This window comes from Arabidopsis thaliana (assembly GCF_000001735.4).
Source record: "Arabidopsis thaliana chromosome 1 sequence".
Classification (NCBI taxonomy): Eukaryota; Viridiplantae; Streptophyta; class Magnoliopsida; order Brassicales; family Brassicaceae; genus Arabidopsis; species Arabidopsis thaliana.
Genome location: NC_003070.9, coordinates 12,590,779 through 12,618,540, shown reverse-complemented (window position 1 = coordinate 12,618,540; position 27,762 = coordinate 12,590,779). Strand labels below are relative to the sequence as shown.

The following is a 27,762-nucleotide window of genomic DNA, read 5'->3' as shown; positions in this document are numbered from 1 at the left end:
GTGTCATCAAAGTAGAGTGTCAAATATCTCATTGGTAGGCAAAGTTAGAAAAAACCTTCTAAGATTTTAATGGCTTTTGCCTACATCAAATAAAGTTAATATCGATGGCCTACATATCAGGAGAAAAAACTATGACTTATCATCGCGGAATTTTACAATCTGGAAACAGATCTTATGAGATGCAAGTTTTAGCCACAATCTCCAACTAAACAAAAATTTCATCAACTAACTTTGCTTTAACCGATAGGCATAGCTGGCGCTAACTCATGTAAAGCTACAAGAAAAAAGAAAGAAAAAAGAAAGAAAATAAACAAGGGCTGCATGAGTATACAAATAATTGATAAGTTCTTAACCATGATTGAACCAGAGAAGACATGGTCAAAGAGAAAAGAAGAATTGATAAGTGCGTTCCTTTAGGAGATCAAGCTCCATGTTTCCATATTCCCACTTTGTTAATTATGTTCTTTGTTAAAGACATCGAAGTCATGAGAAGGAACTAGACTTGAAGATTGACAAAACAGAGTTTATCTCTTTAGTTATTTTGTGTGTTCTTGTGTTAAGACAAAACACATCTCTTTGGCTTTGAGGAGAGACCACCTATCAATAATATCAAGAATATGAAATTTTGGCTTCGACCAAATAAGTCCAGCACTTATCACTACTCCTACGCTCTAGATTAAATCTCCAATTAAGCTCCTTGTAGATTGCTATAGGCGGAACATATATATTTTATGTTATGACAAATTTAATTTATGTCATGACAGATTTATTTAAGGTTATCAAACTGTGGCTTTTGATAGCAGATTTGATAATGAAAGAAGAAACAACTCCAAAGAACTTTATAGTAAAAATATTTGCATATATATCATCAGGTGTTGAATGGTTGCGTAGTATGATGTAGACCGGACTAAAATCGGACCAGCCGGCACTTAATTCATCATTCACTATTGCGGACTAAAGTGCACTAATGCAGACTAAAAATCTCCACACTACCATGCACATGAGCATACAACTCCATACCATCACAAATTCACTACTAGTCTGCAGTTTTTCACTCCACTTCCCAAAAACTCCATACCATCATCAACTTCATACCAACATATTATTATCTGCTGCATACTACAGTACGACATTTTGCATACTAAAATATTGGTAAGTATTATCTAGTCCGCATTATATAAATAACCATTCAAAGCCTCAATCTTTTGACAAGTAGATTGACGATCTTATAATATATTTTTATACAACATTGATGAACCACACTATTGCAAGATATAACTTTAAAAATCATCGCTTGCCAGTGTTATACCATTACCCTTTGGCACGTTTTCGAAATGTAACAATGTCTTGTCCCCATATTTTTTATACAACATTGATGAACCACACTATCACAAGATATAATTTTTTAAACCTTTATTCTCTGCACGTCTTCGAAGTGAAACAATTTCTTTGCCAATGTCTTGTCCCCATATTTACGTATAAATATGCATTTTACGGGCACTAATTAACCATTTCATCACCAAAACTTAAAACTAAACACAATCCAAAAGTATTTTTAAGCTTTCACATACGAGAGAAAACTTAGAAAATGAGGGCAATCGCAGCTTGGTTTTTCATTTTCTGTTACCTTGTTCCCTCTGTTTTTGCGCAGCTCCGGCATGGGTTTTACGAGGGTACATGCCCTCCCGCTGAATCTATCGTGGGTAGAGTTGTTTTCAACCATTGGGACCGTAACCGAACGGTTACTGCAGCATTGCTTCGTATGCAGTTTCATGATTGTGTTGTCAAAGTTAGTAACCTAGCTTCTCCTTGTGTGTTTTTATATGTATCATGTATGTATGGTATATCGTAAACTAGCTAATATTTTGAATTCTTGTGTAGGGTTGTGATGCTTCCCTCTTGATCGACCCAACAACCGAAAGACCATCAGAGAAAAGCGTCGGGCGAAATGCAGGGGTGAGAGGTTTCGAGATCATAGATGAAGCTAAGAAAGAACTCGAGCTTGTTTGCCCGAAAACAGTCTCTTGCGCAGACATTGTAACTATAGCCACCAGAGACTCGATTGCATTAGCGGGTGGTCCAAAGTTCAAAGTACGAACAGGAAGACGCGATGGATTAAGATCAAACCCTAGTGATGTTAAATTGCTAGGACCAACAGTTTCCGTGGCTACATCAATCAAAGCATTTAAATCTATAGGTTTTAATGTAAGCACCATGGTTGCACTTATTGGTGGTGGCCACACTGTCGGTGTTGCACATTGTAGTCTTTTTCAGGATAGGATTAAGGATCCTAAAATGGACAGCAAACTGAGAGCTAAGTTAAAGAAGTCATGTCGTGGCCCGAACGACCCATCAGTGTTCATGGACCAAAATACGCCATTTAGAGTAGACAATGAAATCTATAGACAGATGATACAGCAACGAGCAATCCTTAGAATTGATGACAACTTGATTCGCGATGGATCAACCAGGTCGATTGTGTCAGATTTTGCATACAACAATAAATTATTCAAAGAGAGTTTTGCCGAAGCGATGCAGAAAATGGGTGAAATAGGAGTTCTTACGGGAGATTCTGGAGAGATCAGGACAAACTGCAGAGCCTTCAACAACTGAAGATCTCTATTCTACATACATTTTGTTGGAACTATGATCAAATCTCGCTTCTGCGTATTCGTCTTTTTCTTAACCGTTTTTAAATAATCGACCGAAGATTTCCGCTATTATTTCATTTCTGTTTTTACATTTGGCCAGTGTGTTGCATTTTGTACTTATGTGATTCTTCTTCTTATTCTATTGTGTGTATTTTTTATATGTACATTTGTTCGTTGCTTTTTTTATTATGCAATTCCTGATGGTGATAGCTTTTAGATTTAACAATATGGTCTCTGATCATAAGATTAGATAATGTGTATATATATAGGGATTGATACCAAAATCTTAAGATTTTGCAACAAAAATTATGAGGCTACAACCATTGTTTCAAGGGTATTATCATTATCTATATTTCAAAAACTTCAAAATTAAGTCCATTATTTTTCTACTGTTTATCTTACACTGTTTATGTGGCAAATACTATAATACCCCTATATTATATTACTAATCTTATTCGATATTACTGTACATGCGAAGATTACGACAATGGTAGATTTTGTTCAAATTCAAATTTGTTGACAATCAAATTATCGAATTAACTAATATTTTATCTAGAGATAGTGATAATAATAATCTTATTGGATAAAATTCATACTTTTCACGTTGTAACAACTCGTTAATTTTTTATATGATATAATAAATGAGTTCAGACGGTAAATATAAATATATCACATAACTTATAACTTATCACAATACAAAATGACTTAGCATGATATAATTATAAACTTCTTGATATAAATTTTTTTTATCATGTTAACCTAATAAATATTACCGAGATATTTGTTATCATGTTATCCTGATAATACGTTATCTGCTAACTATTCTGATGCATGTATTTTTTTACATGATTATTCGGTCACAAGTCAACTTTTTTGCTATTCATGCTAAATATTTTGTTACTTTTTAATAATAGTGTTATTGTGTTCGCATATATATCAGTCTTTAAAATCTAATCATTGGTTTAATAACTGAAAATTTATTTATATCGTCAAATATATTATTAACATATTAAGTTGGTTTATACCCCATATCATTTCATCCATATATCAAACCCCATCCATATTTCGCTAACGATATTATCTCGATAATGCGTTATCTCCTATTTTAGCATGCTAACAATATAGTTATACGCTAACATCATAAAATATTTAAGCTAACGTTTTTTTCTGTTATATAGGAGCACATTTGTCATATTAACTTTGCAAGGAAAAACTCACCTAAATAAAAAATCTTTAGGTATAGATTCTTAAATATTTAGTCTTCCAAATACATATTTTTAACTCACCCTTGTTTCAATTGGCTGTGTTGAGGGCAGTGGCGGACCCATGATGTTTTTCGAGTCAAATAATTTATTTTACCAAAAAATTTTATACATATATATAGTATATATATAAACATTTTTCGCTAACATATTGTTGAACAATCTAAAAAAATATTCAAAACATATATATAACCTCCATGAACTAACTCTTAAACCAAGTTGTGTAATTCACTCGAACCTAGTTTACGAATGTGTTTCGTGTTATATTATCCGAAGACATTCCTTTATATGTATCTCTCCAATTCCCACTTAAGTTTCATAGTTTCCAACTCAAAACAAATTGGCAATAAGTAAATAAATCTATATCCCTTATATACTATTTAAGTCCCACTCATCTTTCCAATGTAGATCTTTCTCCACATTACGGATATTTTTTCCTTCCGAGAGAGAACTATACTGAGCTCAACCAATAATGATGTTGGAATCATTAACGACTACACGCTATCAAATATGAAAGGTGATAATATTGATTTTGCTAATAATTGTTGATAATGAGCCGTGCAAATCTGCAATGGTTGTTTTTTGATTTTTAAGTCTATCGGCATTTTATAGATCGACATGTCAAGAAAGGATATAACTTATTTCATATAGCATCGAGGTGTTGATCCTCAGCAAAAAAAAAGGATGGTTTATACACCAAAATTTTATGAATAACGTAAAAAATGTCTGGATTGTCAAACAATAGACTAGTATTGAAGATCGGTGCTCCTATTATGTTGCTCCAGAACATCGATCCTAAAAGTTGTGCAATTGTACAAGGGTGCAGATCGATCAACTAGCAAATCATTTATCGAGGATAAATCATAATTGGTACTAGGATTGGAGAGATAATTCTAATACATAGGATGTTCCTAACCCCATCCAAAGCAAAGTTTCCATTTAGGATGCGGCATAGACAATTCTCAATCGCCATTGTATTCATGATGACTATTAATTAATAAAAGTCAAGGCCATAACTTACCCAAAGTTGGGTTGTACCCTCCTAGGCCAATTTTTTTTTCATGGACATAGTTATATGTGACTCTTTCAAGGGTGACGTTTAGAGATGGTTTGAAAATCCTATTAACAAATAAAGATGGAAAACATCAGACAACTACTGTAAATGTTGTTTATATAGAGAAATTTTCCCAAAATTTCTGTTAATTTACGTATTTTCTTTTATTGTGTATTAGAGAAGGGTTTTTATTTATTCTTGATGTATTGCTGTGGATTTTATACATTCATCGTGTTGAGGTACTAGATATGTTACCAATTCAATTTAATATGTTCTTGAATCAAAAATTATTATTTATTTATTTTTTGAAAAAATGTAAAATTATATTCAACAAAAAAAGACGTTTTTTACAATGAATGCATCATGAGTTTAGAGAATTCAAAATTGTCGAATAGATTGAAAAAGAGAACTTCCTAACATCGGGTATGAAACCAATACTGCAACCCACCATGGAGTCTTGTATTCCCTGTCCTTTGAATCGTGCTGAACCGGTTTTGAATAGTTTTGTCAATGAACTTAGCAAGTTTCGCAGCCGGAATAGCAGTTTCCCCGTGTCGCCTGCAGTTACATTCTCGCCAAAGACTATGGATCGAAGCTTGGAATGCATAGGGAAGAGTGAAGACTATGGATCGAAGCTCATAAGATAAGCAACAAATTATATTATTGTTGTAAATCCTAACAATCAAAATCTATATTCAAGACAAGAATCTTAGTTCAAAACAAATTGGTTTTATCTACTCCGTATTATTTCATTATGTACTTTTAAATTTTCATTAGTCGATAAATTTACATTTTCTTAAAAACATCCCAAAGCGAATTATCAAATCCAGAGATACAATTAACAATAAACAATATTAGTATACCCTTTAAACATTGAGAAACGAGAGATTCGCGATCAGTAGTTTACGACCTAGAAAATGGAAAACTTGCGCTTCACGAAATCAAGGAAGAACAAGGTCTCATTGGCGCGTCTCTCCATCATGCCGCTCCGTATAAACAGAGGAAAAAACAGCAAACCACCGGTGACAACTACAAATCCCATCGTGAGAAGCCGTGACACTGACGATCTCACTGGCCACCACCGCTGTAAAAACGCTGTCCTCTTCACAGCCACCTCTGTCCCCGTGCAAACCCCATTTAGCACAAAGAACAAAGTGACCTCCCATGTAGGAGTCTCACGAGTTATATAAAAGTATACAAGCTCGTGAAACAGACCGGAGACAAGGAACGTTACCAAATACCCCATGAACCTAGCCCAACCAGAATTCATTGGGCGTTGGCAAGCGCACCGCACAGGATTGTAGATGCCTGACCGGAGGACAGACGAGACCATGAGGTTCCAACGGCGACCCCAAAAGTCTTGAAGTGAGGTGGCTAAGTACGGTTTGTTGAATTGTGGCTCGAGATCACACCCAAGAGCCATACTTAGCAGAACTTTGAGGGGACCTAAGAGAATCTCAAGCTCCACGTATAGATGCAGGAAACAGAGACTCAATAGCACAGTCTGAGGCAGAAAATGACTGTAGTTGTACACATGTAACACAACACCAAATATCATGATTTTAATGGCGAAAGCTCGTTTGTGGAAATGGTTTTGTGATGGCTGAGATTTAGGGTTTCTCTGAAGCTTGATGGGGAAGCAAGTGAAGCAGACAAATTGGATGAGATTAGGAGCAACTGGGAAAAGAGGTCCTTGATCAAATGCAAACAGGATAAGCTTTAAACTGGCCATCTCGGAGAGGTAAAATGCTGTGGAGCTAGAGAAATGCACAGAGGAGAAGAACAAAGGAAGTACAAAGAACAGACCACATATCGGAAGAACAGAGAATAATCGAAGAACACCGGTTTTGATATTGGCAGATATGTAGTAACAGTATGATACTGAGATTATTGCAGAAATCCACACTATGATGAAATTCTTGAGTTCTTCCTCCATCTCTCAAATCTTTTTTTTTTTTTTTTGGGTTGAATTTTGCTTTAAATAAAAAAAAATGAGAGTAAACTAAGGCATGTGCTTCTTACAGCTATACGGTGAAAAAGATTCGAACAACGAAACAACTTTGGTTTCTACGTTCTTCCTATTTCAAAATTGTGGAATTTCTGCTTCTCACTTCATTGAATTTGAAAGCAATAATGAAACATGCTAACTCGAAATTAATTTAGAAGATCGGCAACTTGGTATTAGAGATAATAATATCTCACATTCTTTTATGATAGATGGGTTAATCCACTTATTGCTAATTGATTTTGAATTGTAAGTCCATGTTCTAATATGGTAACATAGCACTCCACGCCAGAACATTACAGAGATCAATGGCTAGAGTCATCATCTTGAGAGAGTGTATTAGGTATAACAACACCATATATACATGGAAAAGCCAAGATATCTTGACTAATATATAAGATAGATAGGCCAATCCACTCATAACCATTTCCCACTACCCAGCGTGCATGAGGTCATCAGTTCAATACCGGATGGATGTATTTTTTCCAAATTATTTTCTAACAAAACGACATCGTATTATGGCTCATAAAACGACGTCGTTTTGATTTAACAAAAAATTCTAACGGAAAGTTAAATCCGTTTACGAAAATTTTACGGCATGTCCGAAATGCCCCCGTTTACGAAAATTTTACGGCATGCTGGAAATGACACAGTCAACAAAACTTGACAATGTTATCAAAAATTCAAAGAAAACTTTATGAATTAAATGACATTTCGAAAGTTCATGTTTTTTTCGTCCCAAATTTGAAAGTTAGCGCTTTTTTCAGACATTTTTCCCCATTTGTATTTGTTGTGTTATTTTTTTAATGTAAAGCTTTTTGTAACCAAAAATACAAATCAAAATACAATTGTTAGTGGAGTTGATATATATTGGGTTACAAAGAATTTGTTGTCTTTTACAGTAATTTGATCTAAATATTGTATACAAAATTATTTCTGATAATTATAATCTGATTACCAAACAATTATATAACATGCGATTGACATGGAATATATGTTGTTGTTTATTCTGATTTAAATTATGCAGTGTAATTGACAACAATATTTTTTCTTATATAATAAATAACTTGGTTTTACGAAACAGTGTAATTGAAAACCTTGCGTTTTACGAAATCAATGAACAGCGAGGCTTCATTGGCGCGTCTCTCCAACATGTTGCTCCTTTCAATCTGTCCGAAAAACAGCAAATCACCTGTGACAACCAAAAAACCCACGGTGATCAACCGTAACAACATCGGACTCAACGACCATTGCATCTTCCTCTTGACGGCTATTTCCATCGCCGTGCAAACCCCATGTAATACAAAGAACCAAGTAACTTCCAAAGTAGGCTTCTCACGGTTTATGTAGAAGTATACCAGCTCGTGAATCAAACCAGAAACGAAAAATGTCGTCATACACCCCATGAACCTTGCCCAATCAGACCTCATTTGGTGCTGGCATACCGAACGCACCGGAGAGTAGACCCCTGGCCGGTAAATAGCCGAGACCATGAGGTTCCAACGGTGACCCCAGAAGTCTTGAAGAGACGTGGCTAAGTATGGTTCGTTGAAATGTGGCTCAAGGTCGCACCTAAGAATGATGGTTAGCAAAGCGTTGACAATGGTTAAAAGAACGTCAAGCACAATGTATAGATGCAATGGATAGAGACCTAGTAGAAGAATTGGAGGCAACAAAATTTTATAGCTACGAATGTTTAACAACAGCACAAAAATTGCAACTTTACTAGGTAAAACCCATTTGGGTAGATGATTTTGAGAGTTAGGTTTTGTTTGAAGCTTGATGGGCAAGCAAGTAAAGCATATGAATCGGAAGAGATTAGTGGGAAGTGGTAAAAGAGGACCTTTGTCGAAGGCAAATAGGATGAGCTTAAAATTGGCAAGTATAGAGAGGCAAAACGCAGTGGTGGAAGAGAAAATCGTAAAGACGAAAAACAAAGGAAGAACAAGAAACAGAACACAGACAGGAAGAACCGAGAGTAATCGATGAACACCTCTTTTGATCTTCGATGGTATATAGTAACAGTAAGAGACAGAGATTATTGCAGAACCCCATACTTTGACGAAGCTCTTGAGTTCTTCCTCCATTTTTGTGTTATTTTCTTTTGCTTTGCTCAGTTTTTGCAGTAACCTTAGGTAGTTAAGTTTTAAACTTGGTTGTTTGGCGTGTTAAAAAAGTAATCTAATTGAAGAGAAAACTAGGAACATGGTTCACAGGTCAACAAAGGTTTGCTTCTACGTGATCTGTCTTCTGATTTCTGAGTTTGCTTCTGATTTGTTTCTCTAAGTGCTGGCTCTTATGTTATTCGTACTCTGTCTCGTTTGATCAGTGCACACTATCTATGACCTTGGAACAAATAGCTAAATGTTTAAAATGGAATTCAAGACCTCATAGAGTTGATTCCAGAGGGAATAACATTTAATCGTTGTAATAATTACATCATATATTTATAATTAGATTATATTCATACATATTTGATTAGATTCATAAAGTAATTGATCGTTTATTAAAAATATAAGAACTAAACATTTGATATAGACATTCCATAGAACAACATATTGTCTCGTCGGAATTTTTGTATACTATTCCGTTTTGACAACGTTTATTACACTTCTTGCATATGTATCGCGTGAGACGATTACTGCGAAGAATATCTTTTTCTTCTCCACCATATATAATCATCTCTTTACCTGGTAACATATACATCTCCTTCCCAAGTAAGCATTGAATATGGAGTGTGATGTCGCATTCACTGCACATATAAATTCCATTCTTGAGATATATTTTTCTTTCACAGACATCACACCAGTGCTCACTACTCGCATCTTGTTCATACGAAAAAGTGAGAAGATGTTCGTCATGCTTGTACCTAAATTTCATTGGTATAGTAGCGCAGTAAAAACACAAAACAAAGTCACATTTTCCACAATCGAAACGGGTTTGTGAGCGTACTTTGCAAATCGAACAGATTCTTGTAGATCCAAAATCAGACGGTAGAAACAAAAGATGTGGATGAAAATGATGGTTAAGTGGCTCAGACGTGGATGCACAAATTACGTCTAAACGGAAATTACAATTGGTCATTAGACACATGTATGTGAAACTATTGCTTTGACGCTGGCAAGCTGAACAACTGAACATATGTCCCACTTGTAAGAAGAGGGCGTGAGGATGTATTACATGTTCTTTTTGCAGTGAAAGATTTGCACATACTGTATGGAGGATGAACTCACATTCCATGCAACTAAAAATATCACAATTATAAACCGGAAGTGCACATGCTTGACAATGTTTGTTATCCTCAATCTTTTTATCAATATATTTGTGGAGTCTCATTTGATGTTTATGACTAAAATGTTGTATAATCCCACCAGCTATCTCTTTAAATGGCAAAATATCTTTATATATTTCATCTGGTTCTTCCTCGAGTTCTTTTCCATCCCATACATCTTTATGTAAAGCACATCGAGAATGAGAAACATAATAACAACCTTTCACGCAAGAATATCCTCCATAGTTCTCATCAACCTTTTTGCGACAAACCCCGCAAAACCATTTCCGAGGAAGAAACGATGAAGCAAATGATAGGCGGTGTTGATGCCGAGATATTTTTATGATGCACGGCGAATATATACATTCTTTATGGACTACAAAATCACATTGATGGCAAATATATAGAAAATACCTTCGCTCGTCCAAAGCACAAACATTGCAAGTAATGGAAGCTTCTCTAGGAAAATAAGACAACATATGTTCGTGCCTTTTTTTGTGGTCTATCGTAAGGAGTGGTGGTTTTGCTTCACAGTTAGCACAAATGCAAAAATTGCATATAGAGCAATAGAAATTCAATTCTTTACGACGACAACAACAATAGCATATTGTGTTTAGCTTTAAATAATCAGATACGAGAACTTGGAGCGGATGTTTACGATGATAAGGATTATTTGTTATCGGTTCGATACACTCTTTATGAAAAAAGATACGCTCCTTCTGACCCAAGTCTTCGCGTAGGAAATAATAGCCAATGTCGTCATCTAACAGATAAGAGCAAACTCTGCACCTGGACTCCCGTTTGCAGTATTTATCTTTGTTTTCTCCGTTGTTGCACCAGACAAGGGGATGTGAACTGCTTGTATGTGTAGACCGAAGAACTTTTCTTTCATCGAGAGGATATAAAACTAGGACAGGTGAATCTTTGAAATGTTCGGAACGAAAGTCTTCTTTTTGATCAAAATCATGTCTTAGACGACAAACAGTAATATTAGCAGCATTTTCAATTTTCAGAGGATCCATAGTTGATACGAGAGAGGACGGTTATGATGATTTGAGAGTGAATATTGCTAGGTTAAAGCCTACAGGCTACATATAACATAATATATAGGCGTGGTTATGAATGTATACGATTTTTTAATTGTTGTAATGCAATTTTTTATAACCTACTACTCAAGTAAAGTACTGATTCTGTTAACAACTTTACCCGAAGCAACCAAACTATACATTCTCACGAAAAGTATCACTACCTAAAAGGGAAGATTCAGATGCTAACCAAAGATTCTTAGACTAATGTTATGATAAATGAAACATGCTTTGCTAAAACGTGACGACGGAAACCAATTACTATACTTATATGTGTTTATATAACAGTTAAATCAATCTGTCAGACACATTTTCACATCTCTAGAGAAAGCATAACAAATGAATATGTGAAAAATTCCCTATGCAATTTGTACCAATAATCTATCTTCTCTTTTTCTTCATGCTGTCTCTGAAGCCGCGTGGTTTACATATATTGAATCTACTTTGTATCTCCTTACACAGCTTCAGGACCGTCTTGCGGTAGAATGAATTGACGCATTGGCCTTGGCGACTTGGTACACTCGTGGCGTCTGAGAGTGAGTGGGATCCCTTCTTGCTCAAACCCATTACTATCTTCCAATTGTTTAGGAAGGCGAAGAGCCAAATTTCCCAAGGACGAAGAACCTACAATCGGACCCTTGTTAATTGCAGAAACATTCTCTCATTTTTCATTTTATACACATTCCTAAAGAAAGAGCTCACCCACCATCAACCATATCCTTTGTTTTGTGAAGCAAAAAGGTTCCTGAAAGGATTGTCACAAACCCACACAACTCCGTCACTATCTGAGTTCCGTCCTGTCGATCCCAGTCCTGTTCCACATAAATTAACAATTGTTGTTATCTCTAGTTACCAAAACAAATTAGAGAAAACACCAAGAGTTATTATATTATACTTTCACCTTAAACATGATGACACTAGCTAGGATGGTCAATGATGTGAACATAACATAGTATATAGGTGAAACTACAGCCGTGTTGAAAGTGTCAAGCGCCTGTAATCAAGAAAACAAAAAGAGAAGCCGAATGAAATTTCATGATATGTTAACAGATATCAACATGAAACTGATGCTACCTCTATACCTTGTTTAGATAGTTCATTTGGGTTATCACGCAGGTGAGAACTATCAGCGTGAAGACCCATGTCTGAGGGTAAATTAACTGATTCATTCCTGAAAACGTAAGCTTTAATGCTATCCCGAGCGCTTTGACGCTCATGACCTGCTCAAATCGTTCAAGTTATTAGGACTCAAAACAAAGCTAATGAATAAAAATGTTAAATCATAAGTTTTGGGTACTTACCGACAATGATCCAACAAGAGAACAAACCCCGATATATACCATGACATGTGACTGACCGTACTGTGGTACAAACTGAACTATGAGTATAATGGCTGCTCCTACTACTGCTGCAGCGTAGAGAAGAAAAGCTGCACAGGACATATCACCATGTCTTAGACAGATTAATCAAACATCAATTAGACGGGATAAAACAAGATTTGAAAAGAGATCAAATGGTACCAGGTTCTGTCGCAAGATTCCATACTTGTAACACAGAATCAATCTCTTGTTCTTGAGGAGCATGTAAGACAATAGTTATCGAACCAACAACACATAAGACACAACCAAGAAGCCCGAAAGTATGCAACTTTTCGTGTAGGATGACATGAGCAAGAGCAGCACTGCAAAATTCACATCCGAAATGTTCTATTTCAATTACTCCAGTGCACAACTCCTAATGGTTCAACAATACTATCATTGTGAATCAAAAAATTTAGACTAGGCCACATTGTATATTCCTTATATAGACAACACTAAAAGTTGATTGTGATTCCACAGCTAGATCAATACATAATAAATCTGACTTAATACTATCCAAACCTGATAATTATGCTGAGAGCACCAAGAGGAGTTACTAAAATGGCAGGCGCAAAGGCATAAGCAGCAAAATTGGCAATTTCCCCTACAATCACTGCAAAACAATGAAACATTGTCTATCCCATCAACATCACTGAAACGCCAATAACTACTTATACCCTCACCATCTTCCAATAACAACAAACAAAACCAATCTGCAGTACTAACAACAAGTAAACCAAGACCCCAAAAAAGGAGCAAACCTTTAAATATGAAGGGAACTCACTCGTTATCATGCCTACCCACCAGAGAGGCTCAAGCAGGTAAGAATAACCTCCAGAACCTACACAACACCATCACCAGAATCATCAACGAGAATCAAAAGAGCAACATCTATCTGATTTGTGATATACTTTTACTACATCTGTAATCATTAACATAACACTTAATTAGCCATTGGCGCTGCTTCACTTCACTCTCACAAAAACACAACAAATGATCAACTAGAATTTGAAACTACCCTGAAGCAGAAATCTAAAACTGGCAGAATAAATTTCCAATCTTTGCATAGTGAAACAAACACAAATCTCCTCCAAATCAGTAAAGAGAATGGAAATAACCTGCTCTGAGACCAGAAGCACCAGCTCTCTTGAGACCTTTCTTCTTAACAATGAAACTAGCACCAATGAATAAGCTTGAAGATAAAGCCAATACTAAACCCTTTATATTATCCGATGACATTCCTTTATACGCATCTCTCCAACTCCCACTCAAACTCGCCATGCTTTTCTACAATACACTTAACCCCTAAATACCCAGAAGAAAAAAACCGAGCTTTAGGCTTGAATCAGGCGATTGGGAGAGAAAAGACAAAAACTTTTTCAGATCTTGGGTTTGTCCATTTGCGAAAGGATATAGGAGACGATTTAGGGATTTGAGAGGGAACGAGGTAGATCGGATATAAAGACAAGAGCGTAGAAGAAGAGAGTGACAGGAGAGAAATTGTAGTGATGAAGAAGCATCTAAATTTACGAAAAAGGTAAAAGATTTCTCTAGCACTCAATTTTTTTTTGCCTATCTAATTGATGCAACCTCTAAATTGTTTTAAAATAAAATCTATTTCTGGTGACATAATAAAACGATGCAAGTATTCTCGATTTTTACTAATTGCGAAATAATTAGAAAATATTAAAAATAGCAACACAAAAATAATAGTTCATGTTATGTAAAAAATGAACAGTATTAATATTTACTATTGCAATAAGAAAATAAATTAAAAGAGTTTTGTATGAAGTAATTACGAGTCTAAAGTTCAAAACCGATTGGATGCAAATTTTCATAAATTGTTATTTAATTTGTGCGGAAGTGTTAGCGGAACATATAGTATAACCGGTTTAATGATAAATATTAAATAGATATGGTATGGTAAATATTATGGTGAAATTTTTTATAAAAAACATCAATTAATTTTTATTTAGACGTTTCATACCCAATTGTTTTTGGTTGGAAGAAAAATACACGAAATAATGTAATTTAATATCTAAACAATTAAATATTATTATTTTCATACTTACGATCTCACAACTAAAATAAAATTCCAATTTTCTCTTTATCATCTCAATTAACTATTAAGTTTTAGATGATATGAAATTAATTTTATTAACATTTATTTTATTGTGTCTAAAAATTTAAAATTTCAGTTTTACTATAACTATTTAATTTTAAAATTTAATATAAAAATTAGAAGAAAATCAAAAATATTTTAAAATGGTCACGTCGTCCTCTTTTTATAAACTTCTTTTACGTAATGAGAGACTCTTTCACGGATCTAGATTTAAATCTTTGAAAACTGTTGACTTTTAACTTGACTTGGTGGCGTTGAATGTGTCGAAGGTTCGATTCCTGGAGTTTCATTTGGAGAAATAAAGTTTCAGATTAAGCTTGGAGTGCCTCATTCTCTTTACCAGCAGCTGGATTTGGAGAATGTTAAGTCCATCTTCCCATAGTAAGTTCCACAGGTAACCTCCTCGATCATAGAATTTCTAAACAAAGTTGTTGTCTTCCCAGAAGAAACTTGAGTTCTTTGTTTCAAGTATTATTGTGGAAAATTTGAGTTCGAAATTTTGGCTTTGTACTAGATATAAGTTACTGTGAAATTGGATTAAGATTGGTGTTGTGAAAAGTAGACAGAAACGAGCATTACCATTTACTTATTTGATCCAGTATTGTTTGTGCGAAAACATCTCTCATTGTGTTACTTAGTCTTGGAGTCAGCTTTATCTACCATGTTATCACAATCATTACTTCCTTCTTTGTTTGAAGTGGAGATTGTGAATGTGGAGGTAGTGGATGGAGGACTGATTTGCTCAAGCGGCGTTCTAGTTGAAGAAATGGGTGATACAAATGAAGATTGCTATATAGTGTATGCCGCAGTCTACGGTGGCTAATGGCTACTAAGTCTCCGAGTTTAACAATGTCATTCTCGTTGATAGGAGAGAAAAAACGAGAACAATTGCAGTCACTAGCTTTTAGTTGTATATCTTTATTTAAGAACCAATTTGGTTTGTAGGAATCAATACCACAATTTCAGTTAAAAAGTAAGTTTGATTCACACTCCATATTTCAGTTAGAGACTCATCAAATGGTTGCAGCGTTCGGTACGGTATAAAAATAATCGCGTTCAAAAGCTCAGATTATGGTGGTCAAGGATGTAGAGAGACAAGCGCAGACATGCGATGGCGATATTACCATATTACGAAAAGATTGAACATGAATAATTCATCTCTCTAATGACGAGAAAAAATAATGACTTGACTCTTTATTCTAATTGATATGTAAATGAAATATCTGAATTCAAAAAAACCTTTACAAACCAAAAAATAATATGCAGACGTAAAAACAATGTAAAAATTGATCACACGATATTTTACAGGTTCACTGTGACACTCAAAATTATATTAGCAAGAGAATATTGAAACAAGGATTGAGTTAAAATTAGTGCTGCTCAAAAAGAATCTAAATTGAAAATGTGTTTGAGAGAAAGCAAACTTAGGCATGACCAAAAAAAAATAAAAAAATAAGTTATGTTTAATTGATGATTACGATACGAGTAATATCAGAGGCAAAATTTAACAAATTATCCGACCGTTTATACTGTTTTTAATAAGATAAAAATATATATTGTAGATCAACTTTTCTTAATTACAACATAGTTGTTTTTTTTTAACATAGATTTTTTCATATGCACTATCATTAAAACAAAAAAATTATCTGAACATTCGATCCTTGTCTTTTGCATTATACACACTTACAATATATTTGTAAGGTTTTAACCATATGGTTAATTAACAGTTAAGGTTTTAACCGTATGGTTAACCATACCTATATATTTTTACGGTTAATGGTTAAGGTTTTTAACCGCTTGATATGGTTACAGACCAAAATATGGTTACGTGATCATGAAGTTGTGGAATTTATTTTTGCATTTTTATTGTATTTTTATGTTTACTTGTTGCGTGTGTTTTAAAGATAATGTTTTTTGTTTGTTTATAATTAATTTATGTGATCATGAAGATGTGGAGTTTATTTTAGCATTTTCTTGTATCTTTGAGTGTGTTTAAAATTAATGTTTTTTTGTTTATGATTGATTTACTTGATCATGAATTTGTCGAATTTATGTTATCGTAATTTGTGGAATTTACAAAGTTGTGGAATTTATTTTTGCATTTTTATTCTATATTTTTTTTTACTTGTTGCGTGTGGTTTAAAATAATGTTTTTTTTGTTTGTTTATGATTAGTTTATGTGATCGTGAAGTTATGGAGTTTATTTTAAGTATTTTTATTGTATTTTTGTGTTTGATTAATATTTTTTTGTTTATGATTAATCTACGTGATCGTGAATTTCTCGAATTTATGTTATCGTGATTTTGTGTAATTTACTTGATCGTGAGTTGTGGAGTTTATTTTTGCATTTTAAGTCTAATTTTTTTTTTTTTTGTGGTGTTTTACGTCTTCGTGCGTTTAGTGTTTTTTTTTTTTCGAGTGTAAGGAACATTTTTGGCTGTGTTTATTTTTTTTATGAGAGAGAGAGCAAGAGAGAGTTAACATTTTGTTATTTACTCTGAGCATAGTGAAACATATCAAAAAAGATAATCACAAGATAAAATTGATACAACAAAATTAGAGCCGAGAAATAATTAATGAAACTTACTATATACTCAGCTAAGGTTGCTTCTCATTCGTACTTTTAACCTGGACAAAAGTAATGCAAAGTAAACTAAAAATACTAAAGAAACAAGTTACCTTAACATGAAAAATGGTTGGCTCTCCCATATTCACAAGACTTTTAATTTTTCACTGACGTCTTTAAGTGTTGCTAGTCCTAATATAATTTAGCGAATAATGTTATACGGATATTAAACAATACAGAACACAGTCGCTATAATCTTTGGCCAACATTCTAAGAAACTACTCTACGAAACAAAAGCTTACCTTCTTCAAGTCTCTTTACCAACTCCTTAATAGATACATCAACAGGCTCACACTAAGTTATATTCCTGCAATACAACTCCTTAATAATGAACAATGTCTACATCAAACGGACAAAACCACACAACTTAATTTGAGAAAACATGCAATAAAACACTAACAGTCTCTCTAATCTTGAGGCAGAACCGGTGGGAGCTATCCTCTCAAAATAGAAGATTATAACTACACCCCTGAATACTTGGAATATAGATTAAACTCACATTGGTTCTATTAAGAAGAGTATAAAATGATGGGAATAGGTTTAACATGATTACCTTATCATTCATGAGTACGTTGAAACGCATCTGAGACATTTCCTCTTTCTCATGAAACCATTTACCAAGAAATAAGTTAATAGAAGCTATTCTAAGGCAATATATTAAAAAAGAGTTCGAGATGAGGAACAGTCACAAAGCAAGTTCTTGACATCAAATATGATTATCCACACTTTTGGTTAAAGAATTTTTGTAAAAGTTTGTTTTCTGTTTTGGAAGTTGTTTGGACGTTCTGTGCTATGTTTTGGTTTTGTGTGTTTGAATTTCGCTGTGTCTTAGTGAGTTTAAGTTGTGTTTGTGTTTCATTTTTTTGTGTGCATTTGAGCGTGTGTTTTCGTGAATTTATGTTCTGTTTTTGAGACAGTGCAAGAGATGTGATAAGTGAGAGAGAGAAAGATTGAGAGAGAGAGAGAGAGAGAGAGCTACTTCATCAATCACCATACCTTTGAATAGTCTTCAGATCTTCTTTGCAGCTAAACACTCCTTCATCTTGAAACCCTTTATCAAGAGTTCTTTGCAGCTTGAGAAATCTCTTGACACCAAAGAACCCTTGTTAAAAATAAAACGAATATTTAACAGGAAGAAACATGTTACCGTCAAATCGAATTACCTTAACATGATGCACTAAAAGAATGCTTGGTCATCTTATCACTGAGGCTCAAGATTAGGGGATTCTGTTACTGTCATCCACAACCAGAGCCTTTTTCTGTGTGTATTATGTTGATTCCCCTGATCAGAAAGTAATTAATTACCCAATAGAACCGAAAATACAATGAAAAAACAGAAACCATAACTCTTAAAGAGCCTTAAACATTATAAAATCAAGTACCTGGTAACCAAATTTCGTAGCACCCTGGGGACCAGAACAAGATCTTTTCTACTACTTTGACCTGGACAGACGCATAGGCTTTTATTTTCCAGAAACTTATCCATATCCGCAAGCATCAGAGGCCGTGTACTCAAACACCACCTTCAAGCACTATTCACCATCACAAACAAACACATCATAATCTGATCCATAAAAAGTACCACAAAAGATGGCACCATCATAAACAAACACATCATAATCTGATCCATAAAAGTACCACAGGAGATGGCAAAAATGGGTTATCGAAGTAGCTAAGAAAATCATTAATATGTTTGAGGCACTTTGAGCTTTGCGGGCATTCTTTAGTTAGCTACCTTTTCCTGGTAATTGTTTAGCGACTGCATACCTTGAGAGATATGCGGAGTTTCAGCTGCAAGGCAATATCTCAATTGAGAATTCAAAATTAAAGTTTGTGATAGTGGAGGAAGGTGCAAACCTTTGTCTCAGGATCCTTGAGTTTGGTGACAGTCTCGCGCCAAGCCTCGCAGTTTCCTAGATGGAATTCTGAAGCAAGGGCCGTCACTTCTTGACAGAGGTTAAACTTTTTGCAGAATTGGTCTGATTTGACTATAGACTTGTGTGAAGAAAAGCTCGGTAAAATGATCTACCATGGAAAACATTGCATTATACACATAATGGCAGAGTTAACATGTAATCACTAATCAAAAGAAACAGAACCGAAGAGCTGAGAACAATCGAGAAAGAACCCACAAATGTCAATGTTTAATCTTACTAACTAGTTCGAGAACAATCGAGTTTCTAGCATCACAAGACCATGTCAACCCCAAGCGGGGTTAGGAGTAGGACTCCAATCTACCGTCCATGGTTCCTCCATAAACTATAACCATTTAATAATCAAAACTGATTCAGAGGTCATCAAATTTAAAAAGCCTTAAACATTATGGAGATAACCAGAATAAACAAGTACCTGGGAATTAATAGAGGACTCTTTCCTGCAAGTTACACATCAATTCGTGGAATGTGAAGTTTTTTGTTCCTATTGTTGAGTTTTACTGTTTGAGTTAGAATTTTTCTACGATTGAGCGTGAATTGTGTTTTTTTTTCTTCTTCTTTCTTTTGAATATGCATGCGTTTGGAAGTGTGTTTGTGTTAAGTTTTCGTGTGTTTAAATTTCGTTTGAGCGTGAATTTTGTTGTGATTGAGCGTTATTTGTGTTTTTGCCATCTTTGATCTATTTCTGGGATAAAACAACATGGAAAAAAATACATGATGAACAAGCCACAGGCCAGAGGACTAGTCTGTGGCCAGTTTGTGGTAAGAGAGAGAGATACTTACCTCAACACTTGTATGCTGAAACTTTTGGTCTTTGAAGCTTGAAGATTTTTCTTTTGAACGTGAAGTACCTGATCAATAAAATCCAACAAACACAGAGATTATAAAACTAACTAGACCAACAAAAATAACAGAACCTTCTGGCTAGATAACTATGTTCACGAGATACTCCAAGAATATAGTTTAATTTTTTTTTTTTTTTTGTCATCATATAGTTTAAAATTTATATCCGACTCTTTCGAATAATTAAGTGTTGCTAACAATTGAAATGGAGATATGAAAAACATCCATTAGAGAATCACGTAACATCTTATGGATTGGACACTAAAACATCTTATGAGTACTGTAGTTATCTCTAAGCTTTGGTACTATCAAGTCTAAGAACTGAACCACGAAACTGAACCAATCTACATTGTAATAACAAAAAAACTGAACTTTAAGCAAAAATGTACTCACTTCTGGATCAGATATCGAAGCTTTGATGAAGCAGAAAAGGAAGACGTATTGAGTCGGGATTGTCAAATACCATTCGAGGTTTCCAAGAATTGCCTTCTTCATCACTAGAATCTGTCTGCTACTGTAAGCATTGTCCGTGACATACACCAGATCGTTAACCTGCACATCACATGAACAATAATCATCAGCTCACAGTCACATACAAAAACACAATCAAATTATTGACATCAAACAGTAAGTACCTGAGGTGGCCAGATTTCTTCATATTTGGAAGGCACTGATTCCCACTACCTGCAACTCTCTCTTGGGAACAGCTTTCACATAGAGGAATCGATCAATGATGTTAACAGTGAGGTACAGAGTTTCAAGGTTAAGCTCAAACTTGATGTGAACTTCTAGTAACCAATCAATCAAGATCGCTCTCATCTTCTCATTCATCTCAGTTTGAATGTGCATGTACATCTTAGGCTGACTCTCCTTCTCAACTTCTTTATAGAACGAGTACATATCATCAACATACTCCACTGCAGCCACATGATTATCTTTGTCAGATTCATCAATATCAAGAATCTTTGGTTTGTTGACTATACCACAAGCAGCTTTGCTTTGAGCACTAAGTACATACGAGTACGTCACTTTCTTATTCTTAGGTGACATCGCTACTTCCTCTTCGTCTCGATCACTTCAACAGGCTTCGTCTGTTGCTTAACCACTAGATTCTTCTTCTGAACCGCCCTTTGAGCTTCTGGGTTTCTTGCAGCAAGAGGCTGACTCTTTGGACCAAGAGCTGGAACCTTGTTGTCTCCATTGATTGGCTTTCTTTCGAGTTGGGCATTCGCTAATAACTGGGCACGAAAACTAAGAGTAATGGGTCGATTAATCGGAGGTTGAGCCTTTCCTCCTTGAACTCCGGGAACAGAAACAAGATTTCCGATGTCACCGAGGGCACGCCGATTCTTCACAGCACCGTTTTTGTTCTGAATCTTCAAACCATCAACGAGAGGAGCACCTGTTTCACAGAATTCAAAAGAAACCCATCAAGATCTTATCTTTGTTTCTAAAGATTCACAAGATTAACAAAAAATCGATCCCAAAGAAAGACCGTTACAAGATACTTCATATTCAAATTGGATCTGTATCGTCGACGAGTAATCATAACAATGCCCAAATCAGACCGAGTTAGGGCAAACGAGTTATATTCAAACCCAGATTTTAGATCGGCGAAATACAAAAAGCAATGATTTCACACGCGTATCGTTACATATCAAACACAACCCAGAGAAATAAATCATATCGATATAAAGAAATCAAAACAACGATAACCTACTGAAACTCAAATCGATTCATAGAATTAAGAACAAACCTCTGACTTGTTCAGGTATGTTTGCCCTCGTCGCCATGATCGCTCAAAACGCACAAAACAGTTTTCAAAGTTTTGAATTAGCAAAAGTGATTATGAGATAGAGAGACAAAACTGAACCACGAAACGTTTATAATTGCATCGGCTGTGGCACATGATGATAGTTGAAACAAACAGAGACAAATCATCTCAAATAGTTGTGATTTTCATAATCAAAGAAACAACGATCAAATCAAAACACATGTAACTGATGTTATTCAAAACCATAAAACGTTGATCATATATCTATTTAATCTTTCAAAAACTAGCAATAAACAAGATTAACAGAGATGATACGAAGATCATCATCACACTGATTCTTCTAGATCGCTAAGAATAGGGTTTATACCTGAGAGATTTGTGCGTTTGTGTTCAACGATCGAAGCAACAGACCCAGATTCAATCACACGCTTCTGTTCTGGAATAATCGGAAGAGAATTTTGAAGTGAATGAAATGATCGATGAATCAAAAACAAAATTAAAATCTTGGAGAGAAATGAAATGAATAGTTTGCGGAGAGAAAAGGAAAAAGCTTGGTATATGTAATTACGAAATGCCCTTGTTTATTCCGTTAAACAATTTGGATTCAAAATTGAAAATGAGAATTTTCCCCCTGATCTGGATATTTTGTGTCCGTTAAACTTAAAACACTCCACAAAATTCAAAAATACATTTCGAATCACATGGGCTAATATATGATTTCTCAATACCGTGTTGTGTAGTGTGGTTTCCGATTTGTTTTTGTAAACCGCAATTTCAAATAAAACTCTGTTCTCTCTCACATAACTTTCAGAGAGAGAAAGTTTTTGATGTTTACAGACCGGAAATTTTCCGGTGAATCGCTGTCCCAAGTGTTTTGGACTGTTGCCCGATATCTTCCAGTTCTGTTAGTGGAGATAGCCGGTTATCGTCCGGCAAATCCAGCTTCTATGAGTGGTTTTGGCCGGCTTCTATCTTTTCTGCCGTCGATCGGTTTTATAACCGATTACTTTTCAAGTTTTTTCATGTTTTCTTTCAATAATTTCTATAGATTTGAGTTGATAATTAGTTTTTAAGTACTTATTACTTAAAACTAATGTCTCCGGCTTGTCTTTAGAAACCTCAATTTGCAGGAAATCATTCAAGCAATTTCATCTTGGTTTAAAGGATTGCAGAATATTCTGATGCATATGATGATTCTCTCATGTTGTGTCTCTTTTAGAGCTCCGTTCAGATATATTTCGGTGGTAAACAAGGAAATTTCGTGCGAAGTTTCGACGATGTTTTACTCACCGGATTCGGTGCTTCTCGATGGCAGAGGCTGATGTCGGTAAACTTCTGTTGACTCATCAGAACGTGTTGCTGTTGTAATATTAGGTCAACACTTGTCTTTAGATAGAGTCCAATATCAAACAGTCTTTTGCCATAGATGTTAATGTAATGGGCCATTGTTGGGTATCACTGTTACCCTGCTTATTTACCCTTTTGTGGTTTAGTAAATTTCACTTGAGACAAAAAAAAAACTCTGTTTTTTACTCAATAATAAACTGTGTTCCTAAGAACTACTACAAGAAGTGTTTAAACAAGGAATTACAAGAAGGAATAAACCCTAAGAGCATTTACATGTCTTAACTATAATTTATTGGCCAAATGAAGAGAGAGAAATTTGTTGGCAAAATGAAGAGAAATAAATTTGTTGGCCAAATAAAAGAAAAAAATAAAAAACAATAGCACCAACCAATAACATGATGACATATTCGTGTCTTCCAGTATCAAAAAATATCTTCCCACAGACATCAAAGCCACCTTGTCTCTCCTGTTAAGCGCATTAATTCTCATTTTTCTATTTTTTTATTCTGTTAAAATTTGAAGATACCCTCTAAATTTGTCCGATGGGGATGGTCTAAAAAGATAAATAAAAAATAAAAAGTACTTAAGCCCAAGTTATGTTTAAAACAAAGCCCACGAACTAAATAAGATGAGAAACAAAGTAAAGATGTGTTGAATCAAAAGTTTATAGTGTTTTATAATTTAAAAGAAAACATATTCTATATTTAACATAATATATTTTATATATCTATTTAATACATTGATTATTATACTTAGATAGTTTTTTTTTAATTTCAATAGTAAAATAAAGTGAATAAAAATAATTAAGCAAATTGATTCTTTTTACATTGTCAATAAAAAACTAACGTATTATTGTACAAGTGCTTTTGCTAAAATCGTTATCGTCAATTTTCTATATATTAAAAAAACATTAGGACATTTTTTTGTTTAGACTAAAGAGTATGTAAAATTTTCTATACTTTTTCACTATGAATTCTGATTTAATTTTCGCAAAAAAACTTTCTATTTTTTTACCATGTAAATTTTAGATTAAAGAGTCATCTACTTCAATAATTTCTAATGAAATTAATAAATTAATAATATTTATTTTCATTTCCCTTTTAATTTAGTGTTGAAATTGAAAAAATAAGTAATAATAAGAATCATACAAAATATATTTTCTGTTAAATATAGATTGTGTTTATTTATTCTATAATACCATAAACTATTCAATAGAATAACTTCTTAAGAATATTAAAATAAAAAAAAAATCATTTTTCGAATATTTTTGTTGGTCAATGCTGATCAACATTGGTCAATACTGGATTTCAACAATTTGTATACCGGAAAAAGATGTTCATTGATCACATGCCGTCATGTAGTTGGTATATGTGGGGATGAAATACATCTAGTTCGTGTAGTTGATTGTACATTTCTAAACTTGGCATGTGTGGCTATGTATTCCACTATACTTGGTGTAGCTATGTATTCCACTATACTTGGTGTAGCTGATTATATTTTTTCCTATGTATTAACTCGGTTCACTGTAGATTTCTAATAAGAGATTGGTTTTAAAACTAACCAATCTTAAAATAACCTCTCACGATTTGGGATTTGTTGATAATAATAATGGGAATGTTCCACTATTAGGCACTTTTAAAAGAATGTTTTTCCGTTTGAGGCGCTTTATAGGGAATAGACACCTTTTCTACTAATTCATTTTTTTATAGACTTTTTTACCCTCAATTCAATATTTATGTTTTTAATTCTCAATTTCTCTTTATTGTTATACATCTTCCACGATCCTTATCGAAAATAAATAAAATATCTGTCTCTTTTTTTTTTCTCTCTCTCTCTCTCTCTCTCTCTCTCTCTATGATTTGTAGCGCCTCTCTCTCTCCACGTCTCCATAACTTTTGGAGAAGTTTCTTAAACAATTCGATCTCGATTATCTCAGGAATTTGGTAAAAGTTCTATGTCCATAAGGTCTTGGAGGTGGAGGTCTCTGCAAACTGTAACAAAATCAACAAACAATGTTTTGGTGTCCATAATAACGAGTCCATTTAAATATATCCCTTCGGAAACCTTTTTACTGCTCTATATCCATTCTGTATACCATGTCCATGATAACAAGAAATTCGATTAACCGGAATCTCGATGCTACATAGATGAAACGAGTTTGACACATGAGAGAGAGAGCAAAAATCAAATCAAGCCGCCATTGTTGAAGAAGAAGAAGTTTCTTAGATAACTGAATCTCAAATTTAAGTCAAAACAAATATTTAAATTTCAAAATAAATCACAATCTTATAAGAAACCAAGACCTCGTATTCTCCAATTAGTCTAGAGAGAAGAGAAAGCCATCGCGTAGTGTGGATTTGGAGATTAATTGCAGATTTGGAATTGAAGATATTCTGGAAAAGGTTTTTTTCTTCGATAAAGTGAGAAAAAAGAAAAAAAAAGAGAAGAGATGGGAAAAGGAGAGAGAAGAGATGGCCGATGGAAAAAATGTAGTTAAAGGGTAAATAAGTAAAATAATTTATCTAAATTACCTTCTCCATTTAAAGTGCCTAATTAGGAACTAACTTTAAAAAAAGTCTCTAATTACGTAATATTCTCAATAATAATTGAAATCATAATTTAGATATAAAAATAAAATTAGCAATACTTACCCATATAAGATTGGGTTCTTGAAAATCATTGCTCAAGAGATCTGTTCAAACAAAAAAAATCATAGATTGGAATTTCAATCGAAACATTTGGAAAAACTAAAGTCTAAATCTGAATCAATAATAACCTTACCTCTTTGTAAAATTCCAGCTTAGCTGCTAGAAACAGGAATATCACTCTCATCCTCAAGCTAATTTTTCCAGCCTCATTGTACTTCATTTGGCGGGAGAGGAACCAACGTCTTCACTCCGCTACTTCACGTCCTACTACTTCTATCATTAAGGAAATCAAGATGATAGTTAGGACAAGGCTTGATCCTCTTTCTAGGGCTCAGAGATCCACCCCTCCTGCCTTGACCCTCCTCGCCACTTGGTTCTCCTTATCCCAATGACATTTTCAGTTGTTGTTTCTTTTGTAGGCTTGGTTTCATTGGGTTCACTTTGTGTTTGGACCTTCCTCTTGCTGCGGGGGCTGCGTCCTCTTGTTTCGGGCCTCGGCCTTGTTTGTTTCTGTTTCAGGTTTGCGTACCCCTTCTCGGCATTTATCATATATGTTATGTTTTTCTAGTAAAAATTTAAAAAAAAAAAAAAAAAAAATTTCAGATTAGCGATTAACAGATGATAAACGGTGTCATAGTGTATTGATTATCAAAACAAATTGCAAGTGATTCATACTACGAACAACCGTTTGATTTTATTTTGGTGTGTGTTTGTTTAGAGAAGAAGAAAAGACAAGGTTTCTTCTAGAATTATCTATTCAGGTAAATAAACATTTATCTTTTCAATAAAATACAAAAATCAATCAATATGTGAAATGATCTGAAGAAAGTTTTGTGGGTTTCGGCCCAAAACAAAATTGTCATGTTATTCATTAATGGACTCCTAAATTATTCGTTGAAGCAAACAATTTTTGGCATTTTATTAGATATTCGATAAATAATCATAAATAATAGACTTATTTGTCTAAAAAACCACAAAAACAAATAAAAATTGTATGACTTTTTTGTGTTGTCGTCGTCGTCGTTATCAACCCTCATCATCATCATCACCAACGTAACCACCGACGCCATCATCATCGCCATTAACAACTGGATCTGTCTCCGTTTCCATCAAATCTCTTTCTCTCTCTGCAGATCAATTGATTTTTTACAACGTGATTGAAGCGGGGCTAGCTCCGGTGACGATAGTTGATTGGTTTTGTCCCTTAAGATGAGCTCCTTCAATGGTAACGAACGGCGTCGGCGGCCGTGAATCATGAGAGAGATGGCTCAGTTTCTTTTTCTTTTCTCTGATCTTCCTCTTTATCATCAGATTCTATCTCAGAAACTTATCAATGTGCGTTTGATTTTTTTTGCTTGGGTTCCCTTTACAATAATCATTAGGGTTTAGTTTTTGAATGGAATTCTCTTCCAATAAACAAAATATCATTAATGGTGAATAGTGAGGACGCAAATGATTATTGAAAAGCTTTGATTTCGAATACTCGATTGCAGATCTGCCACAAATCTGAAACTCTGTTTTTACTATTCACCTTCTTCTTCATTTGCAAGATGATTTCATTTCGTTCGTTTAATTTTTTGCTTTGGTTTCATAAATACTATCATCTTTAGGGTTTAATTATTGTGAATCAATGAATGTTTTTAGTTAGAATAGATTTTAAGAATATGAGATTTGGAAAAAAAATTGGATTTAAAAGAAGAGGAGCGTGCAAGAAGATGATGAGAGAAGATGATGAGATTATTCAGGGGTAAAATGATCAAATCGCCCTATCAAAACTACTCT

At 34.3% G+C, this 27,762-nt stretch overlaps 7 protein-coding genes, 2 long non-coding RNA genes and 1 other non-coding gene across 18 annotated transcripts; 5 read left to right on the top strand and 5 right to left on the bottom strand.

Moving 5' to 3' along the window:
* The first annotated feature begins 1,508 nt into the window (after positions 1 to 1,508).
* AT1G34510 (Peroxidase superfamily protein) lies at positions 1,509 to 2,851 on the top strand. Its single transcript, NM_103173.3, has 2 exons — positions 1,509 to 1,789; positions 1,882 to 2,851. The coding sequence occupies exons 1-2, from the start codon at positions 1,589 to 1,591 to the stop codon at positions 2,611 to 2,613; spliced, it is 933 nt and encodes a 310-aa protein (NP_174710.1). The 5' UTR covers positions 1,509 to 1,588; the 3' UTR covers positions 2,614 to 2,851.
* Positions 2,852 to 5,877: 3,026 nt separating this feature from the next.
* AT1G34500 (MBOAT (membrane bound O-acyl transferase) family protein) lies at positions 5,878 to 6,903 on the bottom strand (the record flags this gene model as incomplete). Its single annotated transcript, NM_103172.1, has 1 exon — positions 5,878 to 6,903. One exon carries the CDS (start codon positions 6,901 to 6,903, stop codon positions 5,878 to 5,880), a length of 1,026 nt encoding a protein of 341 aa, NP_174709.1.
* A 1,142-nt stretch (positions 6,904 to 8,045) lies between these two features.
* Positions 8,046 to 9,101, bottom strand: AT1G34490 (MBOAT (membrane bound O-acyl transferase) family protein; the record flags this gene model as incomplete). Its single annotated transcript, NM_103171.2, has 1 exon — positions 8,046 to 9,101. The coding sequence occupies exon 1, from the start codon at positions 9,057 to 9,059 to the stop codon at positions 8,046 to 8,048; it is 1,014 nt and encodes a 337-aa protein (NP_174708.1). The 5' UTR covers positions 9,060 to 9,101.
* Positions 9,102 to 9,456: 355 nt separating this feature from the next.
* AT1G34480 (Cysteine/Histidine-rich C1 domain family protein) lies at positions 9,457 to 11,319 on the bottom strand (the record flags this gene model as incomplete). Its single annotated transcript, NM_103170.2, has 1 exon — positions 9,457 to 11,319. Exon 1 carries the CDS (start codon positions 11,263 to 11,265, stop codon positions 9,457 to 9,459), a length of 1,809 nt encoding a protein of 602 aa, NP_174707.1. The 5' UTR covers positions 11,266 to 11,319.
* Positions 11,320 to 11,507: 188 nt separating this feature from the next.
* On the bottom strand, positions 11,508 to 14,380 carry AT1G34470 (magnesium transporter, putative (DUF803)). The gene is made up of 9 exons (NM_103169.3): positions 13,805 to 14,380; positions 13,471 to 13,527; positions 13,209 to 13,299; positions 12,849 to 13,009; positions 12,630 to 12,757; positions 12,411 to 12,548; positions 12,230 to 12,322; positions 12,035 to 12,140; positions 11,508 to 11,952 (listed from the first exon to the last, which is right to left on the bottom strand). Exons 1-9 carry the CDS (start codon positions 13,965 to 13,967, stop codon positions 11,783 to 11,785), a joined length of 1,107 nt encoding a protein of 368 aa, NP_564447.1. The 5' UTR covers positions 13,968 to 14,380; the 3' UTR covers positions 11,508 to 11,782.
* Positions 14,381 to 15,056: 676 nt separating this feature from the next.
* On the top strand, positions 15,057 to 15,780 carry AT1G06763. The gene is made up of 2 exons (NR_143396.1): positions 15,057 to 15,202; positions 15,507 to 15,780. It is a non-coding gene; the product is annotated as an uncharacterized misc_RNA (transcript).
* Positions 15,400 to 15,643, top strand: AT1G06773. The gene has a single exon (NR_139146.1). It is a non-coding gene; the product is annotated as an other RNA (long non-coding RNA).
* Positions 15,781 to 16,161: 381 nt separating the features above from the next.
* Positions 16,162 to 23,431, bottom strand: CYCB1;5 (CYCLIN B1;5; the record flags this gene model as incomplete). 9 transcript variants are annotated; one of them, NM_001333105.1, is made up of 15 exons in its annotated part: positions 16,162 to 17,436; positions 17,677 to 18,031; positions 18,431 to 18,517; positions 18,598 to 18,716; positions 18,817 to 18,966; positions 19,170 to 19,225; positions 19,292 to 19,445; positions 20,152 to 20,219; positions 20,605 to 20,763; positions 20,896 to 21,208; positions 21,268 to 21,613; positions 21,968 to 22,009; positions 22,353 to 22,421; positions 22,825 to 22,930; positions 23,276 to 23,431. In NM_001333105.1, the coding sequence occupies 10 exons, from the start codon at positions 23,429 to 23,431 to the stop codon at positions 19,187 to 19,189; spliced, it is 1,452 nt and encodes a 483-aa protein (NP_001319146.1). The 9 variants fall into 9 exon arrangements, with proteins under 9 accessions (NP_001319146.1, NP_001319145.1, NP_001320186.1 ...); NM_001333104.1 differs by lacking the exon at positions 19,170 to 19,225 and having other exon boundaries at positions 20,896 to 21,217; NM_001333107.1 differs by lacking the exons at positions 16,162 to 17,436; positions 17,677 to 18,031 and having other exon boundaries at positions 18,128 to 18,519.
* Positions 17,181 to 17,527, top strand: AT1G06757. Its single transcript, NR_139145.1, has one exon. It is a non-coding gene; the product is annotated as an other RNA (long non-coding RNA).
* A 1,530-nt stretch (positions 23,432 to 24,961) lies between the features above and the next one.
* Positions 24,962 to 27,193, top strand: AT1G34440 (uncharacterized protein; the record flags this gene model as incomplete). The annotated part of the gene is made up of 5 exons (NM_103167.2): positions 24,962 to 25,832; positions 26,132 to 26,353; positions 26,400 to 26,499; positions 26,699 to 26,741; positions 27,114 to 27,193. The coding sequence occupies exons 1-5, from the start codon at positions 25,804 to 25,806 to the stop codon at positions 27,191 to 27,193; spliced, it is 474 nt and encodes a 157-aa protein (NP_174704.1). The 5' UTR covers positions 24,962 to 25,803.
* Between the last annotated feature and the right edge of the window lie 569 nt (positions 27,194 to 27,762).